The sequence below is a fragment of the Centrocercus urophasianus genome, unplaced genomic scaffold, assembly GCF_019232065.1.
Source record: "Centrocercus urophasianus isolate 14NV4802_14NV808 unplaced genomic scaffold, USGS_Curo_1.0 seq_10, whole genome shotgun sequence".
Classification (NCBI taxonomy): domain Eukaryota; kingdom Metazoa; phylum Chordata; class Aves; order Galliformes; family Phasianidae; genus Centrocercus; species Centrocercus urophasianus.
The window spans coordinates 3,119,025-3,145,182 of record NW_024884142.1 but is presented as its reverse complement, the minus strand read 5'-3'; the positions used below and the strand labels follow the sequence as shown (position 1 = coordinate 3,145,182).

The 26,158-nt window shown below is 42.9% G+C and overlaps 1 protein-coding gene across 7 annotated transcripts in view; it reads right to left on the bottom strand.

Annotated features, from left to right (window-relative positions):
• The window catches only part of HS1BP3 (HCLS1 binding protein 3), a 68,972-nt gene that overhangs the window by 29,599 nt on the left and 13,215 nt on the right, over positions 1–26,158 (bottom strand). For all 7 annotated transcript variants that reach the window (XM_042831804.1, XM_042832125.1, XM_042831648.1 and 4 more), the window contains exons 5-6: positions 7,794–7,945; positions 7,138–7,273 (exon numbers count right to left, since the gene is read on the bottom strand). In XM_042831804.1, coding sequence (XP_042687738.1) covers positions 7,138–7,273; positions 7,794–7,945 — 288 coding nt within the window. The remainder of the gene's footprint in view (positions 1–7,137; positions 7,274–7,793; positions 7,946–26,158) is intronic.

Genomic DNA, 26,158 nt, shown 5'->3' with positions numbered 1-26,158 from the left:
CATGAGGGACCAGGAGGAACATGAGGGACCAGGTTTGTAATGTGACAGCATCTCCATGCCAGACTCCAGCTCTGGGATATGCTTATTCGATGACTGCAGTGTCTGAAGCAGTAAAACAATCTAGCTGCTTAATTGTTTACAAGCACTGATACAGGAACTGTTTTTACCAAACTTCAACATCAACAGAAACAGCTCATTAAAAAGCTGTAACAGTGCCTGTAGTAAAACTCTTTCTGCCACAGCCTAAGATAGGGCAGCCCAACAGGATATGAACTACATGATGAAAATTAAGGTACAGAAGTTATTCCAACAGGACTGGAATTTTCTTCTGAGCTAAAGTTCCCCTTGAGTAGTTTTACTTTGTTCATTCTTACAGGACTTGTGAGGATAAGAAAGTCTTGTCAAGTGAACCTTAAATGAGAAAGGAGACTGCTGTACCTGTGCAGCCCACACTCTTGCCTACAGCACTACATCAGGAGGTGGCACAGTGTTCCCAGCAGGAAGGATGAGCTGGATGTTTGCTGTTTGTAACAGCTTTCTTGAAGTCAGAGCTTTCTGTAACTGTCAAATAAAACCAAATATGGTCAGCTTAAACCACCTTGTAAAATCAACTGCCTGGTCACTAATAGATACATCTGGGAAATACCTAACCAAATAAACACATGGACAGAGCACACACACTGTCTCAGAACTCTGCATTATGAGCTCTACGTGGTACACTTTGTATTCCATGTGCTTCTGCTGTTGTCTAACTCAGATTTCAACCCTCAAGTAATTCTGGAGACTATATTCTGTTTTAATTTCATAATAAGATTTATGATGTCTTTTGGGTCCCATGACTCCCTGTAGGTGTTATATCCCACCTAACTTACAAAACACATTGTGAGTATCTTGCTTCCTTCTGAATCTCTCATTTACAGAGAAGAAATTAATTCATTTAAGCCCAGATATTTGCTGCAAACTGTGATATCCAAGAGATATCACACCTGTGATCACATTGTCAAGACATGTTCTTGTTCTCTATGCTGCATAACAAACAGGACATGTTACAGCTGGTATTTTTGAAGCCTACTTTTCTTTAGCTAATCTGATGCCTCCCAGGTTGGCATAAACAAATACTGAATGAATCAGTGTCCACGTCATAAAGTTTTGGTCAGAAACAACAGAAACCATAATAAGCAGATGGACAGTGCAGACATACACATACAGATCGCATGAAGCCGGCATGATTTTGAGCCAGCTGAAGTATTTGAGGCAGGCAGCTGATCTGCCAAGCAGGGGCAGCACTAGACACAGCTGATTAACCTGATCAGAAGTCACAGCTTGCTGAATTACCTACTCCTTCGTGGCTCTATATTCATGTCTGTGCTAACCACAGCAACAAAACCTCAGTCACAAAACACCTCCAAAAGATGCAGCTCAGATACTTTTTTTCTTGCTGTGTTGTTGGTAATACGCTTGCTGATCATCAGTTCTGTAGATCTGATTTTTCAGTCTGAAAACTGAGAGTGTAAAGCTGCATTTCTGGCCTGGATTTTTGAAACAGCTCTGTAAGAGAGAAAAACCTTCTACAGGGGACACAGCAAATAATGTGATCTTTGTTTCAAAACCTGCTTTTCATGCTACAGCATTAGGCAAACTGTTTCATCCACTGCTGACTGATCATGTGAGACACAATTGTCTTTGGAAAACTAAAGAGGTAAAATGCAAAATGCCTCAGGCAGAAATAGAAACAAGGACTCCTATTTCTTGAGAAGCAAATGAATTGTTACAGTGCGTAACTACCACCATATTTAACTCCAGGCGAGGAGGAGGTAGAAGAAAAACATCAAGCAAATATTCTAAAACTAACAAGCAGATGAAAGGAAGAACCTTCCTGCTTCCATCCTCCATTTTGTTACAGACAATCAGGTACAGGATCCATGTAATTAATCATTCTCTAATTAGTCTCTCCTTTTTTTTTTTTTTTTTCAATGGAAAAGCAGCACCACAGTTGTTTAAAATTCCTGCCATACTGTTGTGCTGATTCACAGACTTTTTTTTTTTGGTGGAAAATCTCATTGTTTCTGGACAGAAAGCAATCAAAACCCCTATTAAAGAAAAACTGTCACAAAGCCCTACAGTATAATTGCTAGCATGTGGACTTCAAGAGAGTGAAAGACTTCTGAGCTGCAGACAAATATATAGCTGCCATCAGAATATCAGCATTTTAGATGTCACTTCTCGTCTTCCATTCTGTCTGGACAAAACTTCTGGGACAAGAACAACAATCCGTGCATGCAGCATCTAGCATGATGAGAGCAGTGACCTCCTCAACCTGCCAGGAATGCTCTAATGAGGAGAATTAGTAATGAAAGCAAGAGACAAAGACTGCCATAATTTGCTAAAGTATCCAAAAGGATCAAAATTGAAGCTGCGTTATGCAACTCACAACAGCTCTTGCAGAACAGATTTTTTATCTTTCTGTATCTTACTACAATTATTTTGTCTGGTGTTAATTCTGTGCACAACATATTCTTTACTGAAGTGTTGGGGGAGAGATGTAAAATCACATATTTGACAGAGAAAAGGCTTTGAAGTATCATTACATTACATCATACAATAGAGACAGTGTGGCCTGTGGAAATCACATAGGCTGGAGTTAACGGGAGGGGGCTGTGTAGGAGGTACTGTCCACTGCTCCTGCTTTCCCTTGCAGTCCATTCCAGCTAAGTTCCTATTGATACTTTAAACAGTGCCAGAAGATGTATCTGGAACACAAGAGCACTGTTAAACTGTTAGAAAACCCCCCAGCACAGTTTTGGTCTGGATTAGATAAGCCCTCTTCCACAAAGCTTCCAGGCGTAGCTCGTGGACTGGCAAAAGACAGGGACCATTGCAGCTGCAAGTAGTCTATTTGTTCTAGAACTGATGAGTCCAAAGCATGGATGCAGCCTGACTGCCTGCCCTAGGGCTGGAGAACAGGCTCATTAGTACACCTAAGTCCTACACTTGCACACTCACAAGAAGCTCCCTGAGGGTAACAGCCTATTGATTAGGTCTCCCACCCAAGAAAGGAGACAGTTGTTTTTACAATCTGAACCAGAGAGCTGGTTACATTTTTCCCTACCCTGAAGAAGTTCAAACTTTTTTTTCTGCCTTCTCTAAACAGTTCCCTTGTCACCAGCCTATGGCACAGTTGGGAGAACAGTTTCTGGGTGTCTATGGCTGTCAAAAATGCAAGTATGCTGGGACAAAATGTTTGAAATCTGCTGACTTGAACCTAGCAAAAAGGTCTCTTGTTATAGTTAGACAGACTAGGAATTTAGGTCACTACTCTGCTTTATTTCACAAAACACATCCATGTAGCTAAGAGCAAGGCAAGAATTAATGTTTCCTATCTGGCAATAGCCTTTCTATTCTGTTGGCCAAGCTCACTTGGTAGCTCTTCCACTGTTGGTAGGTAGCATTATTATGCACCATGGGAAAAATGTTAGGAACAAAATAAATGTTTGAAAACCATTACAGAAAGTGTTCTTGGGCAGCAAAGAGAATCCATCAAAATGGAGGAAAAAAATGAGTGTAGTTATTTATTTTTTTGCTGAAAGCTACTGCAGCAGAACAAGATTATTTCCCCTTTGCCAGATCCCAGCTAGCCACAGAAACTGCCCTGGAGTGGTCAGGAAATTTCTTAGTCACTTGTTGCAGCCTCCTCTACCACCGGTCCACAACCCAAACAATCCTCTGCCCAAGGATCTAGATTTAAACCCTCTAGTTTTTCAAAGCTCTTCTACCTGTGGTTCTGCTCTCCTTCCCTTAGTACAATGAGAAAGTATTTCACATGATACGCAGCTTGAGATAGTGTTCCACATCACTTCTGGTTAGTCTTAAGGTCTCAGTGTTGCCCTTTGAATTCAGTGCCTGCCAGTGGCCTGCTGAATGAAGAACATACAAACTCTGCTTTAAGGATGTTTCTTGCCAAACCTTAACCTAACAAACCTGTTTGGGAAGCTATATAGACTGAACGGTGCTGGAAATGGTCATTGTTAGGATGCAGCTTCACAAACACCTTAAACCTCTAACAACATCGTGCTCCAGAAAGAGCATTTGCATCACTTGCAGCTGTACATAGAGATTAGCCTGTAAATACAGACAACGTGTATCTTTTAAGAGCATGGACTGAATAAGGCAGCTTCAGCAGAAAAGTAAGAGCTGGATGGTCCCTAGATGACACTATTCTCAGCACTAGAAAAAGACAAATCTTATGCTGACAGCTGCTTCCTTCCATCTCAACACCCTATTCATTATCAAAGGTGAAGCAAATTGAATCTCTCCTAAAAGGCTGCTCAGACAACTCTGATAATTATTTCAGGTTAAGATGTGTGGTAATTTATGTAATTCCGTGGGCCACTGAGCTTCTTCAACATTCAGACAATCAATTCTAGCACTGGTTTTTCACAAAAGCTTGATCCATCACACCAGGCAGGCATGATTTAGATTAACAAGGCAGAAGAGGTCAGCTGCAGTCCTTTTGCATGCAAACTTACTTTGCACATCTGTGGCTGCTAGCTAGACAGAGATGAGGAAACAAGATGGCATCATGTATGAGTTTGCAGGATACTGGTTTCTGTAGCAGGAACTTTGGTAATAGAAGGCTGAATGCATCCAGAAGGAATCATTATATGGTGTGATGCAAGCCAGGAAATGAGAGAAGCATAATCCTAAATCCCTTTCCAAGGGTAATTTTTCTAACACTTGAGAAAGGGTTGGTCAGTTAACCTTTCAACTTACTGCAGTTGGCCACATTGTACCTTGGAAGAGTTGAAAACAATGGAACCCTGGACTTGTTGGAGGTGTTTGGGTTCCTCAGGAATGCACTGTGGAGAAGAGATCAGCCAAAAAGATTTGGTTACCTATCACTCTCTTTTGCAAAGTGTATCCTATGAAGGATGTGCCTTTCTTCTGTGAAGGCAGTACATTGGTATTTGACCTTGCTGGTTCCTGCCACAGCAATTTATCTCTTTTCCACAAGTTCTGGAGAGATGTGTAAATACAAGTACCTCACTGAAGTATTAACAGCAGACCCAAGAGTAGGAAGGAATGCCTTTGTCTATGATGAATGAGGTAGCTCACCTTGTTTCTCCATCACCATCACATAATGTTTGTTGGTTGGCAGAGAAATTAGGAACCAGCAGATGCTGGTCAGTGGACCGAAAGAGGGAAGATATTTGTTTGAAAAGATGTGGGTGTTTTGCCATAAAAAAACCACAAACCTTTCATTGCACTTGCAGAGAATTTGGTCTTTCTCAAACTTCAACACTCCTTAAAGTGCATAATTCTACTTAAAATAGTAATTCTTTTATTTGAGCATGCATCCAGAGATAGCACAGTCTTTCATCTGCAATGAGAGCACTTATCATATTCTCTTCTCCCTTATGTTGTGACATGCAGAGCCCACACACATTTTGCAGGCTCATTTGTCTCTGTTACAGTCACTTCCTCGTAAGTTTCAAGTCACTGCTGGGGGAGATTACTCTTGAACAGGCAATGCTGTGGTGCAACAGCTCCTACAACTGCTCAAGTATTACAAGGATCACAAAGGACTAGATTGCTCCTGCGTTCCCCTCTGACCATCAGCTTTTTCCCATCTCTGCTCTGCAAGGAGAAGGTTCTGCCCTTTTCTGCCTTGTACAGTGCTCCCCTATTTCTGCCCGTCATTCACTGGAAAGTACATTTTCCAGTAAGGCACACACTTCTCAGACCTATCACATGTATACGAGTAGACTGTGTGGTACATGCAGATGTGCACTAAGTCAGTCAAGAGCTACCTGCTTTATTTAGCTAATTCATCTGTGCACAGCAAACACGTCTAAGGTTTCTGAACCTACCACAGACTCTAGGATGTACAGATAACACTGTGAGCTAGGTTTATCAGGGCAATTTCAGAGAGTATTAGGCATCTAAATAGGTCAAGTTTGCTTGTTCCTCTGGCACAGTGAGGATTTGCCTCTGAACTCCTGTAGCAACTTTCCCATTGAACAGCAGGCATGATTTTCTGCTTCATTACATGTATTCGCTTCCAGTTGGATCTTGATGACTTGCCAACTACCGAAAGCGTTGGGACAAATCATGAATAAATGAAAACAACTAGAATTTATAAGAAACAGAATCTTTTCTCATGGTTTTCTGTTATCAGCTGGGTGTGCTGCTAACACTGATGACCCCGAACCAATTTAAAAGCATAGTCTATTGGTCTTAGAGTAGACTTCAGAGACCTTTCTTCACCACAGAGAAAGGGAAAACATACAGTACAAAGGACATTAACACTCAATTGGAGAAACTCTTTCCACTAGCAACAAATGAATACAATGACTGCATGAAAACAGGCACTTCTAGCCATATAAGCTATCTGAATGCATGGTGAGATGGCTAGCAGAAGAGAAAGCACACATGAAAACACTGCAAGCACAGAATGCTTGCTTCCAGTATACCACAGTACTGAATTAGGTCATGTCCTTCCCTATCAGCTTTCATAAACGTCAGGTGGGCTGCCAGGATATAATGTGAGATGGCACCTAACCCAATTTAACCTCTGTTTAAATTAAGCCAGTTATTAGTGCTGAGATAGTTAGCACTTTTGTATGGGTAAAAAGCAGTACTTGCAGAATTATCTGCTTCAGGAGAGGAAACCACACACTGCTTCTCTCCCTTGGGTTTAGTACCTACTGTTGAAATCATACATCCTAACAGAAGTTTGCTGGGAAGAACTGCTGCTTGAAATAGGTTGGCCTCATCCTTCAGATGTTGGCCTGAGATCCAGACAGTGTGAATTTGACTCTTTACTGCAGCACAGATTCCCTGGTGATGCCAGTCTTTCGGAGAACTGGCATCCTGCTTGTTATCTTGACGATTATCAGTGCAGGCAAACTAGCATTGTGAGAGTCAAGTCAGGAATAAAACATGTGGTGTTGATGCTATGTTCCTGTGCTACATTTACAAGGGAGCAGGCAAGTGTAAGAGCCTCTCTAAAGCAGAATTCCTCTTTTTTTTCCTGGGTGTTAATCTCGACTCAGTTTTTTGCTTTTTGTACTGGAAGCTATTTTTGACCCCTGTGTACTGCTCAGAGAAAGCAGAAGTGCCATGTTAGACAACAGATACCTTAGCAGTTCCTCAGTGTCCTCCTCAGGACCTGTGTTTGGAATGTGCTCCCTTTTCTCACAGGCAGCTGGCAGCAGCAGTGAATCACCCAATCTCACCACTCCACCAAGGTCTAGATCTTCAAATAATTTCACATCTGGAAAGGGAAACCAGTAAAAGGTGTAGTTAAACTGTACTACACAGAACAATAATCACAGTAATACTAACCAGGAATCTGAATAAAGGGATGAAAAACATGCAGACAGTTCCTTAGATACAATGATTTCCAATCCACAAAGTTCTAGGAAACACATCAGTAATATGTTATGTTCTCAGGAACTGGTAAATCTGCTTTTCTTCTTGCACATAGGTCACACTACTCTTGCCACTGTCATGACAGCCAGCTACCAAAAATCTATATTACCCAAACCCAAAATGTAAACAGTGAACAGCTGGGGGAACTACAACAGTATAGTCCAAACTGTATTTATCCTGTTTAAATGATTCTAGATGATTCTGCCCTGGCTTTGACTTAACGCTTTAACATAAAATTTGCCTTAACATTTCCAAAACATAATCTAACCTGTATACTCTGCATCACTATATTTTAAAAATACAATCATACACATGCTTTAGACAAAACAAACTCTCTATACACAAATATAGCAAAGGTTTACTCTCTTTCATCTTCTTCTTGGGACCAAGTGATGAGAAATCTTTCTCTGGGCCAAACAATCCCTCATTTGGGTCTACTTCCTCTTCGAAAATGATTAATTTGTGCTTCTCTTCCTTGGCTGGAGGAGCAGATGCCTTCTTTGCTTTTTTAGTTCTAAAAACATAAGAGACAAGAAGATCAACTGCAATTCTTCATTTAACAAGAAAGATTTATGGCTAAGAAAGTCCCATATGCTGAAAATAGATAGGAGTCTGGGAAAGTATTAGAGGAAGGTACATATACACATCTGTTAGTCACAGGCAGAAACAAGATGTGGAGCTGGGTAGTCAGCATGACATACTCTAACTGTACTCACACTTAGGTACTACCAAGGAACTCAATGAGAAGTGGAAGATTAGGGCCAAAAATGCCATACTGCAAAAACTATCACTTGATCACATTTGTTTTTAACAGTTTTACTTCTCTCATAGAGGAAGCTTAAAATAAAGAAGAGCAGCAACTTCAGCAGTACTGTCATAGAGAGACAGAGAAGGGATGGCTTGAAAAACTGCACTGATCCCTTTTGCCCTGCTTCCAGTCACTGACTCTGTGTTTGACATCTACGTAATACTTTTCATCACAGTGTCAACCATTCTATGAAAACACCCTCCTCCTCAAAAAAGAGTCTACATCACCCTTAGGTTGAAGAAAGTAGGGATTGGAAGACAGTTTTTTGGATAGACTGCAACCTGCAGAATTTACAAATGTCACTCAGTACTTTCCCAAACCAAGGGTAGGATTAACTGCCTCTAAATTCAGCCTTCTACGCTTGGACAGTGAGACAAAGTAGATTTTTAGGCTTCTTCTCTACTCAATGGAAAGAGACAGAACATTCCCACAGGACAACTAATCCCCTCACCTTTCAACACTGATATTTGGATACTGAAGATCTGCCTCTCCCTTCCCATTGGATAGAGAAGGAGGCTGAAAACTGCTTTGGATTAGAGGTATCATTCGAACACTGCTTAAACAAGGACAGGAACAAAAAACATGCATCTAATGCTCTCGTATATAGGAATTACATTCCACTAGCCACTGCAAGGCAGCTTTCAAGTAGGGCAGCTAGAGAAAATTTTGAGAACAGAAACCTTTGGATGAAAAGTCCAATCCAAACTAAGCTGAGATAGAATTCTTCAGGACAGCACATCCTTCCCAAGAACTGGCCATATTTTAGAGATCTTGATTCCTAGCATAAATGGCCTCAGCACCTCTAAGGTAGCCCCTTAGAGAGCCTCTTAAATGGAAGATCTGATCTTCTTTGCTGAGAGTGGGTCATGTTTCAGCCTAGAGCAAACCCAATTATCAGCACTTAACATGCCAGAGTCATCAAAACTGCAAACTAAGGTCAAAAGATTACACATACATTCCAGCTACATAAAAGAACCTTGTAAAATTCTTGTCTGAATACAGCTACATGCAGAGTGGAGTCCAGTTACTTTCAGTTATTTCCACGAGTTTATTATCAACAAAACAGAACTTAATGGATGATGTTACTTTGCTACCATCACTTTGTCTCCTGGCAACAGGAAAGGCCACACTTCAGAGGCCTAACAGCAAGCCTCATGCAGAACTGAAATACAGACTTATTTGGAAATACAGCAACAATACACCAAAGGTATCTGCAGTTGACGGTGATAGTGTGCTATCTATTTAAAGTACAACCTCCCTCCTTTTTTAAACACTTCCATGGCTTTGCTTTTTTCTATGTATATTCTTTATGGATATGCTTTGAGTGACTTCTGAATTTGAGCTTTTGAAAAGTCGGATCCAAGCACTTGCCTCAAACCAAAGCATTTGTGAAAGAGTCTTCTTCCAAAAATGTACACAAAGTAAAGTAGTATTACCTACAAGCCAGACAGCTTTCAGTACATATTTCCACTCAAAGTTATTGCTTTATTAACTATGGCAAGAAATCTATCACTCCGATGAGCTTAAACATCACAGGAAAAGGTAAAAAATGAGATTAGTTATATAGAACACAAGAAGAACATTAAAAATGAGTTGTAGAGAGCTGGCCAATTGATTCAAAGTAGAATTAGTAGACACAAAACAATCCAATCTACTGGGGACAGAACAATCTTTGCAGGTTTTGTGCTTTACATTGTATTCTTTGAAGTGACTGATAGCATAGATGAAGATTTGCCAACCTGTGGAGTACCAAAAAGCCTTTGGCAAGATACCTTGCTTGTGCAAGTGTGACTGCAGCTCTCCTGATGCGTAAGGAACTTACACATGAGCTAACACATGTCCAAGCAACAGTTCTCCACCCCACTGAAGTTAACAAGGAGTATATCAACAATTAACTGACAATTAGCTGACATAGCAGCAGAGAGTATCAGCATGGTGGGAAACATCAAGGGAAGGGTGGAGAACCATCAAACAACACCATAAAGGAATAAGACGTAAAACAAAATGAATAGGACTCAAAGGCCTTAGTAATAACCCTCTGTTGAATCTAGCCCTCAGACCAGCCTACAGACACTGTCTTGCTTTCTATTTTGCCAAGAGACACCACTGACAGTTAGAGGGCATGAGACCAAACCCACAGGGCCAACTGCTACCAGCAGGAACATGAAGAAGTTGTTTTTCTGCCTCCAAGTCATTTCCCCTCAGTGCCCTTCTAAGGAAGCCACAGCTGGGCTGCCAAGTCATTCCAGCATATCCATACAGGGCCTCCGTGGAGGTCAGTCTCAAACCAGGAAACAAGATTCCCACGGTTCTGTATTTAGCAGTGCCCATCCAGGCTGTACGCTGGGAGCAGAGGGTAACAGACGAGAAAGGGGGTGTGAGAAGCCTGGAAATCTGTCTGGGGCTCTGCGTTCACAATTGGCTTAGCTGGCCTGAGCGTGTGCTGCAAGTCGTGGTTCTGCCTGCCCATGCACTGGTGATGAGCCTACATGCTGGTGGGCATGCTGCAAGGATGGCCACTTGAAGTTCGTGATGCTCCCAATCTTAGACATGCTGAAAATACCTGCATCCAACTGGCATAAAGTGATCCATCTCACTGCTATTTCTGTGTTTGCTGGAACAAGTGAATAATGGAAAGATCACTGCAGTTAACTTCAAGAATCTTAATGAAAACCAAACCAGTCATAAACCTCCATCAAATTGAAGAGATTTCTGGAACTATGCTTATTTCCCCAACTGGACACACTATTTTCTATACATGAAGCACCACAAGAGTGCCTCTGGTAACACTGCAGTCTGCTGCCTTGAGCCAAAATTGTCTCACAAATAAATGTAAGGAAAGATTAGCCTCTGAATTGATGTGGACAAAAACTGGATGACCAAAAATTAGGGAATGTGAATGCTTCTAGCCAGGTTATTGGTACACTTGAAAATGCAGCTGAGATTCCCAGCCTCCATGTGATTGTCACCAGTGAAAATGTCAGCAGAGCTCTGGATGCAGGAGATACTTTCAAAAGTAGCCCATTTATTCAGAGCAGTTCTCCTGTTATCGTTTACAGACACAATGCAGGTCACTTGTTTGGCAGCCTCTCTGTCTCACTGGCACATCAATAATGTAGAAAAGCTTTCTGGTCAGCTGCAGCAATGAGGATGACTAAGACACTCCACGTGCAATTGCTGTGTTTTGAAATGCTGGATCTCCACACCTAACTCTTGGTGACCGATAGCTTAAATCACAGAGCTGTGCTCTGCAACTCTGCATGGCTGCTGTGGTTGGCACAGAAGTCCCCAACCCATTCTCACTACTGAGTTAAAATATATGCAGTACTGATCCTACTGTGTGTACTCATCCTTCTGTGCATTCAGAGTAAATGCAATCTCAGAACGCAGACAGACAAAAACGCTCTGAACTTACTGTCCTGAAAATATGACTCTTTCTTTTTACAGGAATAAGATTATGCTCCAGGAAAGGAATGTTACGCATTAAAAAAAAAAAAAAGAAAAGATTTACTCGAAATACACATACATTTTAGGAATCCATGCGATTTTACAAGGAAGCTCAGTGATACAAATGCACCCCAGCTCCCACACATCCTCGTTCAAGCTTGAACAAAAGATCTCCTGCTAAAGCAGCAGCAATATTAGCACATCTTCTTGAAAACCATTTCTGGGAAAACAAAGATCCTCTACACTAGCACACCCAGAAAGCAAAATGTCATCTGCTGGATTCTTTTCATTCAGCAGTGCTCATTTTCCTTAGCTGCCTGATAACAACACACAGGACAAAAGGGGTCATTCTCATCTGCTTTGGGCAAGGGATGCAGCACAGAAACTCGAAGGCAGCTAGCTCAGCACAGCCTGGCATGAAGCATTAAGCAACCGTGACAAGTGCTGGCCACAGGGATATTTCACCTCACACAGTAATCTTCCTCTTGTAGGCATCGTAGTGACTTACAGTGCTTTAAATGGCCCTGGCATGTCCCAAAATAAGATAGGGTTTAATAGATGGAGTAAATCTCCCATTAGCGATCATGTGGAAGAAGAACATGAAATTGCAGGGGAAGCTTCTCCTGCTCCATTAGGTGAGCTTTGGGCTATTGTTCCAACAGAGAAACAGACAGAAAGAAAGCATGAAGGACTACATCTTCAGCTCCCATCCACGGACCTGCTCTTGGGAAGAGAATTTTGGGCCCTGCACCCAGGAGAACCTATTCTTCAAATAAGAGAAGCCACACAGTTTCTACAGTCTGTCCTTACACTTTCTGGTGATACCCTTTTTCAGTGTAATCCAAAAATGGGCAACAAGATCACAGATTCACAACTTTTGTTGTTTTCAACATTTTACGGACAACAAAAAACAAGTTTCAATACGACCAAATTAAACTACAGCAAAGTCATTGGTTCAGAACAAGACAACCATAATAAAGTGGGTGCCAACAGCACCAATAATGCTGTGAAAAATCCAGAAATACTCACAAGAGTTCGGGATTTTATCTATAAAGCAGCAGAATGGTTCCCTCAGGGTGCCTGACGGCAGTGAAAGAGTTCTTATTCTAACATCCATGTTAATGCTGCATGTTTTCAAATATGCGATACCAGGCAACATGCACAAGCGTGTTTTGGGAAAAAATAAAAAGGCCAAGCATCTTTCTGCACCCCCAATATAACTACCCAACACATTTTAGACTTCAGGGAGGTTACAGAGGGCTCAAATTACAGCTAGTGTTAGGACAGCACATGGCAAGGAACAGTGGGCTGATGAACACTGCCATGATGCTGGGTAAAGCCAAAGATATATGAGATACAGTCAGTAATTAAAAGAGCATTGCCAGAATCATGTTGCTGCTTTGTTTTTTATGACATTAGGATTGGTTAATAATGGTACCTTATCCAAGGACACTTTCCGCCTTTCTCCTCCAAAACAAGACCAGGACAACGGGAGCACTGCTACCCACCATCTACTGACATGGAGCTCATGGCAGCATTGCTGATACCTGCTTCTCTGCAGAGAGAGCCTTACTCAGGCTCTCAGGTGCATCGAGCAAGGAAGGATGAAACCAGAAGGCTTTCTTTTTGTTATGCTGCTGTGGTGGGATGAGGAGGAGAGAAACTTGTGTCTTGCTTAGCAGCCTATGGATTACTAAAACAGCAGCAAGGTAAGAACCAGCATCAGGGCTTGGCACATAACACTTTTTTTATGCCTTTAATTCTCTATTTGTACACTTGGTAGGATGCAATTTCAAATCAACAGAAGAAAAGAAATACTGATTTCTTCTCTGCTTCCCTCTCCTGGAGCACCTTGTCTTTTCCCAATGCCAAGTCCTCAGAATTTCTGTCCAGTATTGTCTCTTTTCCCTTGTCATCCCTCCTCAATCCATGTCTCCAAGTTCCTGGCCAGTATCAGGCATTTTCTTGCTGCATCTCCAGGAACTGCAGCACTGCATTATCCTCCAGATGGACATTTGGGCCTCTTGGTCATCTTTAGTGCTCTACTCCCCTCATCTGCATCATGTACTTTTTCCCTCCAGACCACACCTCCAGTCTTTTCTTTTTCTGCTTCAACTCTAAGGATTTCCACTGTTGGACAAATCAGGCTTGTGAAAAAGCCCATAGGCTGAAAGTAAAGGGGAAACAGGATGCTGCAGTGGGAAAGTGGGGAAAACAGGAGGGAGGGGAAGGAAAGAAAAGGATGAAATTAAGCATAAATAACAATAGGCAAATCATCAAAGGAAGAGAAAAGGAAGAGTTTGAAGCTGATCAAAGATGATAACCAGATGTAATTGCTCAGCACCAAAAATAAACAAGGATGTTGACAAGTTCATTTTCATGTTTAATTTTAAATAAACACAAAAACGAGAAAGAAAGCTTTATAAGGAAAACCTTAGGAAGAACAGTTTGGGCTTAATGCTCTCTACTAGATGTTAGTGTTTGATCTCTCTCTTTTAAGGTACCCCAGATCTATGTTTTGACCCTATAGGAATTACACTCTTAACTAAAAAAACCCACTCTCTTGCACTGATTAATAATTGCTATTGGTCTGTAGCTCCTGAAACAGGAAATCTGTGAGCAGGTACTCTGCTGCATGCCTGTAAAGTGGTGCCTACGTTCAGTATAGATCAGCAATGCAATGTGCCACACGACAAGAATATAAATATGACAACTGTAATGAGATCAACCTGTCAACACTGTCCCTTTATGAGACATTTACAATCAAAATGAACTACGTTGATGAAGAGGATGTGAAAAAAATTGGCTGGTGAACATGTATCTGTCACACGCTCAGCAAATTCAGGAGCAAACAAGAAAAAGGGCCTGAAAAATGGGGAATTTATGGAAATGAAATACCCAAAATGTGGGCGATAACCAGCGGTTACGCTGGCAATTTTTGAATTTCTATACTTCAGATACTTTTAAACTTTAAATTTTGGAAACAGATTGCTGGGACACCCAGAGGTGTCTGAATTTAGAGCAACAGTTACCTTGAATGTTGTCATAAGAATTCTTAAAAATCAGCAATTAAAAGTGACAAATGCAAACAGCAATTGTTTGGGAGAAGTAACTGGTTTCTTCAACGCTGAAATGATGAAAAAAAAAAAAAAGCCATCACATGGGAATATATCACCATAGTATCTTGTTAGATATACTTGAATAATTACTGAAAAGCACAGAACAGGTGAGGAGGTGATGCTGCATCTCCAGAAGTGTTGGGCACTCACAACCAGGACCTGCAAGACCTTGGTGCCCCTCCCAAGGATGAGCAGCCTGTAGCTATTCTACATCTACATCAACTCCGCAAAGGTTTTGTTTTGTGTTACCTTATCTTCCCTACCATATCTACTGGCCCCTCCTGCCATCTACCCGTGTTTGGCAGCCTCGTGGCCTCATTTTGTGCTCCTCAGCAGCAGATACTTCCCACTCCACTGCTGCCTCAGGTGAATCCCCCCTTGCAACATCCAAAGTGCTGGTTACCAAAGCATTCAGCAGACCCCACCAGTAGCCAAGCAGGATTAGTTCTCAAAGGCAGACCACTGCAGAAGTGTCTCCACTGAGACTGAGGAATGGAGACAGGTTTCAGCCTGGTTTTCCATTCTTTCCCCTCCCCAAGCACTCCCCATCCTGCTGTTACAGAGGTCACTATTTCCCTGTGCTGCTCTGCCTGTGTGGGTCTTACCCTGCTGTGGGTAACACAAACCTACCAGCACGACATGGAGCTGGCTCCATGGGGAGCAACATGGGAAGGACACAGGGAGCCACTGTCAGAGCTAAGTGATACTGTTGTTGCAAATACAGCCCTGTGCTCCTTTGCTGCCCCTCCTGCTGACTGTGAGATCAAAGCCTTTTCCATAAAAATAAAATGTGGCTTTCCCGTCTAGAGATGGTTTAGTATTTTTTTTTATTATTTTCAACAGAGGTAAAATAAAATTGCTCTGGGTGAAATATTCCTAGGCCATAGATATGCCTACTGCACAAAGCAATTGCTCCTTCTGATGTTGCAGACGTTGCTGGAGGTCAGACTGCAGGCACTGGGGAGCAGAGACACAGACCTCCCCTCCTAAGCGAGACACTGGGATTCTGCAGAGGCAGCTGCCGAGGGGCTTCTTTCTGCTGCAACAGAAAAATAGCTGACATACTGACATGTCAGTATTAAAAATATATTAAATTGTATGTAAATACAATTTAAAAATTGTATTCCTACGTACATTTCTATAGCTAATGATTTTGGTTGATGCTAACTGCCCTGACTTCTCAAGCTTTTGCAACACAAGTGATTTCAGCTCTGTGCTCAGTGTACTCAGCAGCTCCCTGTTTTGTGCCATGGGGGGGGCATTGCTTGGGAAGCACTGTGAGCACGTTGTAGAGGTCAGCACTGAATGACAGAAAACTGGTAAAGGTGAGCAATCCGCAAACACCTCACTGAATGCAAAAGACATCAAGAGCCTTTACAAGCATTCTGGCTCATGCATGAGATCCAGCTCAGCGCTGGTATATGCTGGTGGAGAATACTGCCACAGCAGTATTCTAAAATCCTATTGACAAAAATCTCTCAGAACTCCACTCACCTGCAGCACTGCTTGTTACTCCCACAGCGCTTTTCAGAGATTGCACATGGATGATCTCAGCAAGGCCTCCATCGTTTTATATCCCCAGAGAACTGCCTCCATGCAACCAGAGCCCACGGCTCCACCCAAGTTGTTCATTACAGGCCCTGCTCCTTGCTCCCACTTAGCTGCCTATGTGCTACTGCCAGCTACTGGGGCTGCCCAACTTAGAAATGCTGGGGATCCAATGCATTGCAGCAAACAAAATAGAACAAGGAGCGCAACTTAGGGGCTCATTTGCCACAGTTCCTTGGGACAACGTACTCAGACATAGGGTTTGGTTTTGGATGGTCTTGTGTAGAGCCAGGAGTTGGACTCAGTAATCCTTGTGGGTTCCTTAGAACTCAGGATATTCTGTGATTCTACGTAGCTTCAGCCCTGAGTAGGGACAAGAAGTGGAAAGCAGGGAGGGTCCCCAGATTAGCCCCCAGAGAGCCTTTTCAGAATTAGCTGTTGTTAACTCAGGTGTAAACCTGGGCATGCAACCTGATCTTCTGGTCCAGCACGCTGACTCACAAATCCTGACAGGACTCAAAATATATCAGTTATGCCATTTTTTATCTGTGGAGAATCTAGTACAATTAAGCCATACAGTTAGTCAGAGAGAAACCAACTGAAGTTTGGTAAGGGGGATCTGCTGTTGAAAAAGAAAGGGAGCAGGAATTCTATCACTGAACTGTGTCAGGAAGAGGGGCAAGTGGAAGAGTGATAAACGATGCTGCTGACAGCAGGGGAGTAGCAATTACAAACAACTGTGCAACATTTGAAGCTTCTACTCCCTGCTGTTACAATGCCTGTGGCAATGTTGGAGGAAAGAATGATGATTTTCAGACTGAAAACATATCCCCAGGATACTTCAGGACCTGGGTTCATAAGGAGGAATGATACAGCAGCTCCTTCACATGCTGCATGGCTAGGAGAGAGAACCAACATATTGAGCTGTAAACGTGCAGTCCAGCAAGTGCTGACACACTGCTGGGCGCTGATTCCTGGGGCTGCCTTGTGCAACTCAGCAAATCACTCTGCACTCTCCTGTCTGCTGCTTCTGGCTCTGTTCATCTTCCTTCACACCCTCAAGGGAGGACGCTGCTACCTGCCTGAGATCTCCGCAGTGAAAGGAAGAGGTTTGAGGCTGCCCACCTTCTGCAGCTGGCAGAATCCCTCATGCAGGATGCAGCACGTACACCTACCCTGCATAGCAAAACAAGATTGGCTTTGCATGCACTTGGCACTGAGTCCTCAAAGTGCTTGAAATAACATGAGGGTTGTGCTAGAGCCCTGCGGAGTGATAGCTTGAAACACAGGGTGCTTATGATGTGCCCGAGGCATAGGAAGAAGGTGTGTGCTGGTGTTTGAAGGTGCAAAGCTTGATGAGATTCTGTCAGAGGACTGTGTACAGAGACAAACCTGATGCAGGGTTCTCCACGTTGCCTTTTGGAAACGTCCTTGGTGTGAGGTCCTAGGTAGCAGCCCAGAGAACAGATAAGCAGAGAGCAGCAGGGAGACTGTCCTCCACCATATCCTCCATTTGTCCACAAGGCTTAAGGATATCCTGACAATCTTCATATCATCCATCAGGAACATCCATTTCTAGGGCACAGAGCAGCACGAAGCCTCCCCTCCCTTGAGCAGTGGTGCTATGCCAACAGCTGGCAGGAGCCTGGCAAACTGAGCATGATCCTCCATGAGGGTAGCACAGTAAGGGGTACGACAGGTCGGGTTATGTTTCCCACCACCTCCCAAAGGCAATGGAGAGGATGCTTATTGCCAGCAGACAGCAACATTTGGATAGCACCCAATCACCACACAACCATTCAGAGCTGACTCTCACTGCATCCTTCTGCAGCAGGGAATGCCAACACACTTCTTTTACAGACTGGGAACAAAACAAGGTTCCAGAAAACACAAGTGAGCTGGTTACAGCATAAACAGGATGCCTTTGAAGGAGAATTGAAACTAATTCCTCTGAGAACTTGGCCAGCAGCTCTGGACCACATGCTTCCCCTTCCTGTCTGAGCATCTTGCATTGTGTGGCACTGCCCTTGTCTCCTGGCAGCACCATTGAACAAATAAAAACAACTCAGATTAGATAAGGGTTTGCTTTAACAGCCCCCGAGAGAGGAAGGGAGGGTTAGCCCTCAGAAGCCTCATAAGAACATATCTTTTTTTTTTAAATATATATTACAGGAACAGTGAGGCCAAGCCTCTGTCACTCACAACCAAGACAAGAAAGACGGATGGCACGGGAAAAAGTTTGCAGGACAAGACTGTTATACACAGGAACAATAATGCTGGCAGATAACCCATCACACAGATGAAAAATGAGACATCTTTAGCAAACGGGCCTAGATAATGTTGTAAGGTGGTTTTGAGGGCAAGACATTGTGTTTTGTGCTTAATGATGCCTTCAGAAATGCCTCAGATGCTATTATAGACAAAAAGCAATAAAGCAAGGCACAGAAGAGGTTTGGAAATCTTCCATTCAGGTCACTCTGATCAGTTTGTGAACTGTGCTAAATCAGTAGCAGTTATTACAGAAGAATCATGGTTCAGAGAGCAGACCTCAGAAAATAGCCTATCCTACCAGAAACCCAAGTCAAGACCATTTCCCAGCCCACTGACACACCATGGCTTGTACCATGACTAAACTTTCTCCAACACAGGCTGCACCCATGCAGCCCTGAGCCAGCTGCTGAGCTGTGCCCTCTATCACCCAAAGACCACTGCCCGATATGAAGCACCATAGCCAGGCTGCAGAGTCACTGCAAAACACCCTTGGCACACCATGGTCATCCAGTGAGTTGTATGCTTCCTGGCATGAATTTGTCCCAGGTTAGTTAATGCTTTCCCAGATTAAACTGTGTCTCTGGACACAGTTTAAGGTTCAGTACACGCTCAGGGTCCTTTCCATTTTGGATGTAGCTGGCTTGCTCTGGCTGTAGAAGAGGTGGCCAGCTTAGTCTGGGGAGTAGAAGATTTTAGCTATAATTTAGTCACCATTTAGTGAATACAAGACTACATGCCCTGTCCAGTTTCATTTACTTGTCTGCTCACAGTCAGATTGCCTCCACAGCTGTGTACATCACTGTGCTGACAAATCCAGCCCCTGGACATGGACACAACTGTGCATCTCAAGCAATAGGAAAAGAAAGGTTTTGAGTCTTGCGCAGAATTTATGGCAAGGAATAGAAAGCTCTTCTTTCACTTCAGTGACAATGCCACTAACAATCACCTGAACGTTACATTTCTTTGCAAAGATGAACTCTTCCCCAGGCAGACTGATGGAATCAGTTTTATTTCTTTTATCAAAGAGATAATGGAGAGATGAAACTTGCAATCACTGTGCCCAAGATGTGACCTGAGAAATTCAAGGGCAGAATGAAGAGCTGCTGAGTCCCAGACATGTGTCTGTCTGTAAGCACATTCCTCTATTTGCTGGCACTTCATATGACTCCAGAGCTGGCCAGCTACTGCAAAAGGCAGGAAGAATAGGATGTGATTCCCCAAGTGTGTTAATTAGTACCTATAGTTACAATGGCTAATTCACGAATTTTTGGAAGGTTTTACAGACTACTTCCAAAAATGGTTTCCCAAAAGCCCTTTCTTTGATCCTTTGAAACCAAGACAGAAACATCTGCAGCAAATCCATGAGGAGAAGGGAACAGTGGTTTTATAAAGTCTGCTGATTTACGAACTTGACAGCATCAGATGAAAAGAGAAGCAAATCTCCCATCTCACTGGGCACTCTGTCACCCCCGCCCCAGACAGCTTCTTCCAGAGCAAGCAATTCTCTTACACTCAGTGAACAGAAAAACAACAGTGCACCTCTGAAGCCATTCCTCATTAGCAGTCTGTCCCATCTACAAGCAGTTCTCCGGGGCTGCTGATTAAAGATTTCCTGTGCTTTGGTGAAAGGCACAGGCTAATCGATGAGGTAATGCTTTTTTATTCTAAGGGCTTGAGTCACCCTATTATTGTAAAGTCCATGCAACAAAACATGTTTAAATCTGTCCAATTACATCATGTTCAGTCCTCTTCCAAAGAAGAAATTTAAAAAAAAAACAAAACAACAACCACCATTTTTGATTCTAGTCGCAAATTTATCCTCTGCCCCTTCTAAAGGATCTCCTGCCTCCTACGAAATCTGTCTAAGTTAACTAAGGGCTTGCTTAGTATGCCTGCAGAATAGCTTGTGGCAGCTTCTACACGCCTTCACTGCTGCTAAACTCGGCACTGCTACAAATGACAGCACACTGCTGATAGAGAGGATGGGAAAATCGAAAGCTGAGAGTTCACTGAAAGGACTATGGGAATTACATGCAGGTTGGTGCCAGCTAGTGGCAATGTTATTTCATACCAGTTCCCTGACATTACTTGGCTCCAAAATTCCTGTATTTACAGAACAGTGTGTGTTAAGTTTATGTGCACTGCCGTTTAATGCATTGAAAACCACAAACCAGGTCCATTACAAATCCCAGAACGTCTTTCTTAAAAGCAGATCTATCTAATTTTCCGAGGCAGTCAAATTCCAAGCTGGATATTTACATCCACATCAGCACAATTCCTCCTGCCGAATTCGAGCTGAATGATGTATTCCCCACTTACTGCTTGATGTTGCACGAAGCCATTAAGCCCTTGTTGCATTTTACCCCAGGTGTAGTTACACTTGTGCTCTGCACCAGAAAGCTGCTGGCTGGCACGCACAGCTGTAACGTTACTCAGACTATATACAGAGTTATTTGCAGTCCTCTGGGTTTAGGATGATGGTATGAACACAAAATTACTATTTATAAAACCCATTTACATATATTCAGTGCTCTAATCAGAAAAAAAAAATGAAGCACATTAAAATAATTACTTGAATTCCCTCCCAAAGGATGCTCATGTTCCAGCTGTGTGTGTACTGGAATCACGCAAGCCAGCCATGACAGAAACTCATCGATGAAGTTTAACTGAGGCAATTGCTTCCACATGCAAAAGGAAACCTAGGGAAACAATGACTGCATAATCGTGTAGGGCCAAAAATCTAACACTAGAACAGGATATATGACTGCAGATAAGGACAATGCTGACATGGAGGAGGACTCCTCCAAGTTTCCCCTGGGCCGGAAAAGTGACTATTTCCAGAATAAAAGAAAACACTGAGCAGCCATCTTCAGATCTGTGAGTTACGCCTCTGCAAACCTCTCTGTCAGAATGCCCTAGCTCTGATCCCAATGCACAGTTCCTTGTGATCACCAGAAGTAGATGTACAGGAGCTTTTTTTCACATTCATCTGTCAAATATGCTCTGCTGAAACAGCACTTATGGATGTAACCTGAAACAAGTACAAAAACACTAACTGAGAAAATCTCAGCTTTCCTCAGTGCACTTTCATGCAGTTAGCAACCTGCCAGAGAGCAGCAATGAGAAGAGGGCTGAGTATTTCACACACACACCCCAATGCCCCCAGTTGGAATATACACCTAGAAGTTTCCCAGCTCCACCACACGGACCACTGGTAGACTTCTTCCAAGGAAAACATCTTCCTGGACCCCAGAGCAAACACTCACAGCAGGCAACACCGAACTAATATGGATGCTTCTGCAAGATTCAATAGCTGAACGTGTTTTTGTTTTCTACTGCTTTCTTTCAATCACCTTCAACCCTTCATCTGTGGGAGGACAGCAAGTTTGGCAGAGAAGAAATGTGGGAAGCTGTGCCGAGAACATGGGGCTGGAGACAGAAGGCAAATGAAAGCCCACTGCATCATCTGCATATAGGAAATGAATGCTCACCAGGCGTCTATAGACAAAAACAATGTCCAGGACAGGCAAACTGGAAGGACTGAATTTCTGCAAGGACAGCATCCTGCCATCCTGCTTTATTCCCTATCCAGTTAGTTACACCAGCTCCACAGACAGGCTGTAAGTTTGCCCTTAAAAAGGTCAAGAATACATAATTTCATGAAAAGCAAATAAGAGTCATCCTTTATTTGCATGGGTGATCCACACTTTCTGCTGTCTTTTCTTCTTTTTCCTCTCTTTGATGAGGAAGATCACTGTATCAGACTACGACCTCAGTTTACAAGAAAAAAATTCAACAGCCAGAGATGTTTCAGTGGAAGACCAGAAGGGTTGTTTACTGAGATTCGATAAGTTGCCAATTGGATAGCAGCTGGATTGGAATTGAAACAAATACTTGTGTCACTTGGCAAAGTGACAGTTGAGCATGGCTTGCAACCTAAACTTGTGACTCAATTCACAGAATATAAAGATCTGCCTGTTTAAATATCCAAAGGCTTCACAGCTGTGAGCACGGATGCACACACTGCTAGCAAAACAAGGCTCTTTCTGTTTCTTGTTCATTGTTTTATCTATCTGAATTTCAATACAGAAAACACAAGCGGTAGCTTCGCTCTTCTTTGACACGTACACTCTCTCAGCTTGTTAGGACAGCCAGGCAAGGGTTTCTACTTTTGTGCCCAAATCCTGCTGGATTCAGAGGGGAAGCCATGAACTCACATGGCCAGACCAAAATACAGTTGTGAATTTACGAGTGGCTGAGGAGTAGCAGAATGCCTGAGGAGTGCAAGCACCACCTCAGAGCACAACCCCGCTGACCAAGGACCAGAAGGCACAACAGCTGGACACATAAATTTTGACAGGTTTGCTCCAGGCCACCTGCCCAATGGATAGCAGCTGTGCCCTGACACTGCTCCAGCCTGCAGATTCTTGCCTTCCTTCGAGGCAAAAATCTATAACCAGGCACAGTGCCTACAGCTACCTACCACAGCTCTGGGAAGGCCACCAATGAAACCACTTGGCATGGCACAAAATGCAGAACTCCTATGGAACTGATTTCTGTCTCTCTGTGAACTGTTCTCAGCTGCCCAAAGTTTCTGGTATAGGAAGTGAGATCAAATTTTGCCACTTATTTCTCCCCCGAAGACAAAAAAGGCTGGGGACAGCCTAGGCCACAACAGGGAAGAAAAGGGAAAGCAAGGCATCACTGAGATGTCAAGGGACAAACTCTAGTGTGGTGGCCATTAGGACACAAGCCAGAAATAACTGCTGGCTCGTACACCAACCTCCTCTAGCAGCCAGCCTGACTCTGCAGGGCTCTGGCAAAGTCAGGGCTAGTGGCCCAACTGCTTCCTCCCCACCAATCTGCTGCTCAGAGCAATCGCCCGCTTTGTCTGCAGCAAAAAGAGGCCCCGAGTCCTTTAAAACTCTCTTTACCAACCAAACCAAGTGATGGCAAACCACTGGCACCAGGGCTGATTGAGCTTGACCACAGCAACAATGAACAGCTTTTAAAAGCTTTTGGCAGAAAGCCCACAGAACATCAGCCCTCAGTGGCCTCATCCCTTCCAAACTGTTGTCGGGAGTTAGCTACATCTGTGTTTATCCACAACAGATGTGAAGCTTCCATCTACCCATGTGCCTTTATTCCTCTGGGAAGGTACAAAAGGAGATGAAGAGAAGCCACGAGGGGAAATCTGCTGAAATAATAACAAAAGTAGAGAGAGGAGACAGAAGAGCTCTTGCCTGGGAAATACCCACCTCATGGTTCTGTGCAGTTTGCCAGGAAAAACCTCAGGCTGAGGAAGGATGTGATGTCACTGAAAGATTTAGGGAGGCAAAGGAGAAAGGACGGAAGGGAGGGAACTCTTTGTGGAGGAGAGGCTCTGGTGAGGGGTGCAGAGAGCATATGGAGGCAGGAAAGCACAGGAGAAGGTGGATTCCCCCAAGCCGGTGAACAAACAGTAGCTCAGAACTTAACTAACTGAAGAAATGCATGCACACGGCTGTCACATGCTTTAACTCATGATGCACTCCTGTTCTTTTGACAAAATTCATCACTGCTTTGTTCAGAAGAGCTGGTTCTGAGTCATTTTAATCAACTAGTGTCTCAAGTTCATGGGAGTAAACTGAATACAAGTACGCAGTATTAAACTGCGTTTTAAAGCTCTTGTCTTCAGCCTACAAACAATTAAACTGCACAGTTCATCCACGGAGGAAAGAGATGAAATTCAGCTCAGCTACTGTGATGTGTTCCTACAGCTGTTTTAAGATTCAGAGCTAGAAATGTCTAACGTGGTCTTTCTTGGACCAAACAGAAGGAAAAAAGACATAGCTGGCTGTCTGAATTCCCTACAGAAAGCAAAACCCTAGGAAACCCTTAAGGCAAATAGAGAGCAGACACAACAGCAGGCAGAAAGCTAACTCCTGGGGGAAAAGCGGCTCGGGGCTATACTTTGTTTATTAATTGGTAATCACTTCATATCTTGTGCCTGAGCACAGGAACTCAATTCAGCAATTCAGCTGTTAGACTAGTTCCTGGTGACCCCCTGGCATGGGACAGATTGCTTTCTCCTAACTCATTCTAATCACAGCCCAGGAGATGGCACAGGCCAATGGCTATTTCCAGTGGGCATGCTGGGTATAGCAAACCTCTTCTGAAGGACAGGGGAATATAACAGAAAGTATTTCATGAGCCAGAACTGTTAAAAGATTCTGCACCTCTAAAAACCAAGGCACGTTGTTAAAAGCACTGTTGTAGTTTATTGGTTACTTAATAATATGCACCTGCAAATGTTGAAATAGATGGATTAAAGACTGATAAATAGCAGTACTGAATTCACTTTAAGGAGAACAGAGAGAGTTAATATATCTAATATTTCTCCTATGATGTGAAATAAAACACATATCTAATTTTGCAATCAAAAGGATTTTAGTAAAGGGATACTATAAGCATTATGGCTTACTAGGAAAAAAAAAGGCTTTAATATAAATGCTATGGCTAAGAGAGGCTTATGGTTATAAATAACTGTATGCTTACAATGCCAAATTAAATGAAATAGAACTAGAAAAGTGCCACTGCTACAAAAGCAAGTACAATAGATTCTTTCCCCACTGCACAGCTGATCTCCTGTTGCTCAGTATTCTGAGTGCTGTTCTGCACAAAGCAGAAAAGGTCTCCACAAATGTCCAGGAAAACTTACAGAGTGATAACACAGAGTAACAATACACCTAACTCTCAAGGAGATTGGAAGACAAGGTGACACTGCACATCCTGTGATCACATTTCAGGTGAATTTTAGCACTGCATCCCAAAAATATAATGTAATTTTGAGCACTTCTCATTCTAGGATAGTGCATTAAAAGGTGCAACTCCAGGGTGTAAACTTAATCAGAAGTAAATATTTGAGATAGTCCTAATTCAGATGAAAGAAATCTTTCTGTTGCTAAGCAGCCCAGACATGGATGAGGATCACTGTACAAATACAGAAAGTAAGCTTTTTTGCATAAGAAAAGCTGAAAAGCATAGAACTGGCACAGTGAGTTGCCACCAGACAAGATCAACTCTCCACAGCCCTGAATGCAGGGAAGAAAATCAGAACAACTGGGATGTCTCCTCCAGGCAAAGGAACCAGGCCATTACCAGCTTCCACCTGGATGATCGTCATTAATACAGCAGCAGAAAAAACAATACCCTTGTTTAGCATTTTACCTCTAAGCCAGTGCATTGAACTGGATATATCTGGTAGTTCAGCAGCACAGCAGCAGTGCTGGGCCAAGTCCAAGACACAGCCTTCTGGCCCAGGAGGAAAAGTTGTTACCAAATGAAGCGTGTTGACAACATATGGAGGCCCCTGCTACTGGAGCAGTTTCATCCTTATCCAGAAATAAAAAAAAATGTAAAGATTTTGCCAAGCATATGATTCAATATAGGTCAGAGCTCTGCTACTCAGAGCACTCTGGCCACTGATACGGCTTGCAATGGACTACATTGTTTTATTTTTGACTTTACATCTTTTCAAAGGTTTTTTTTTTTT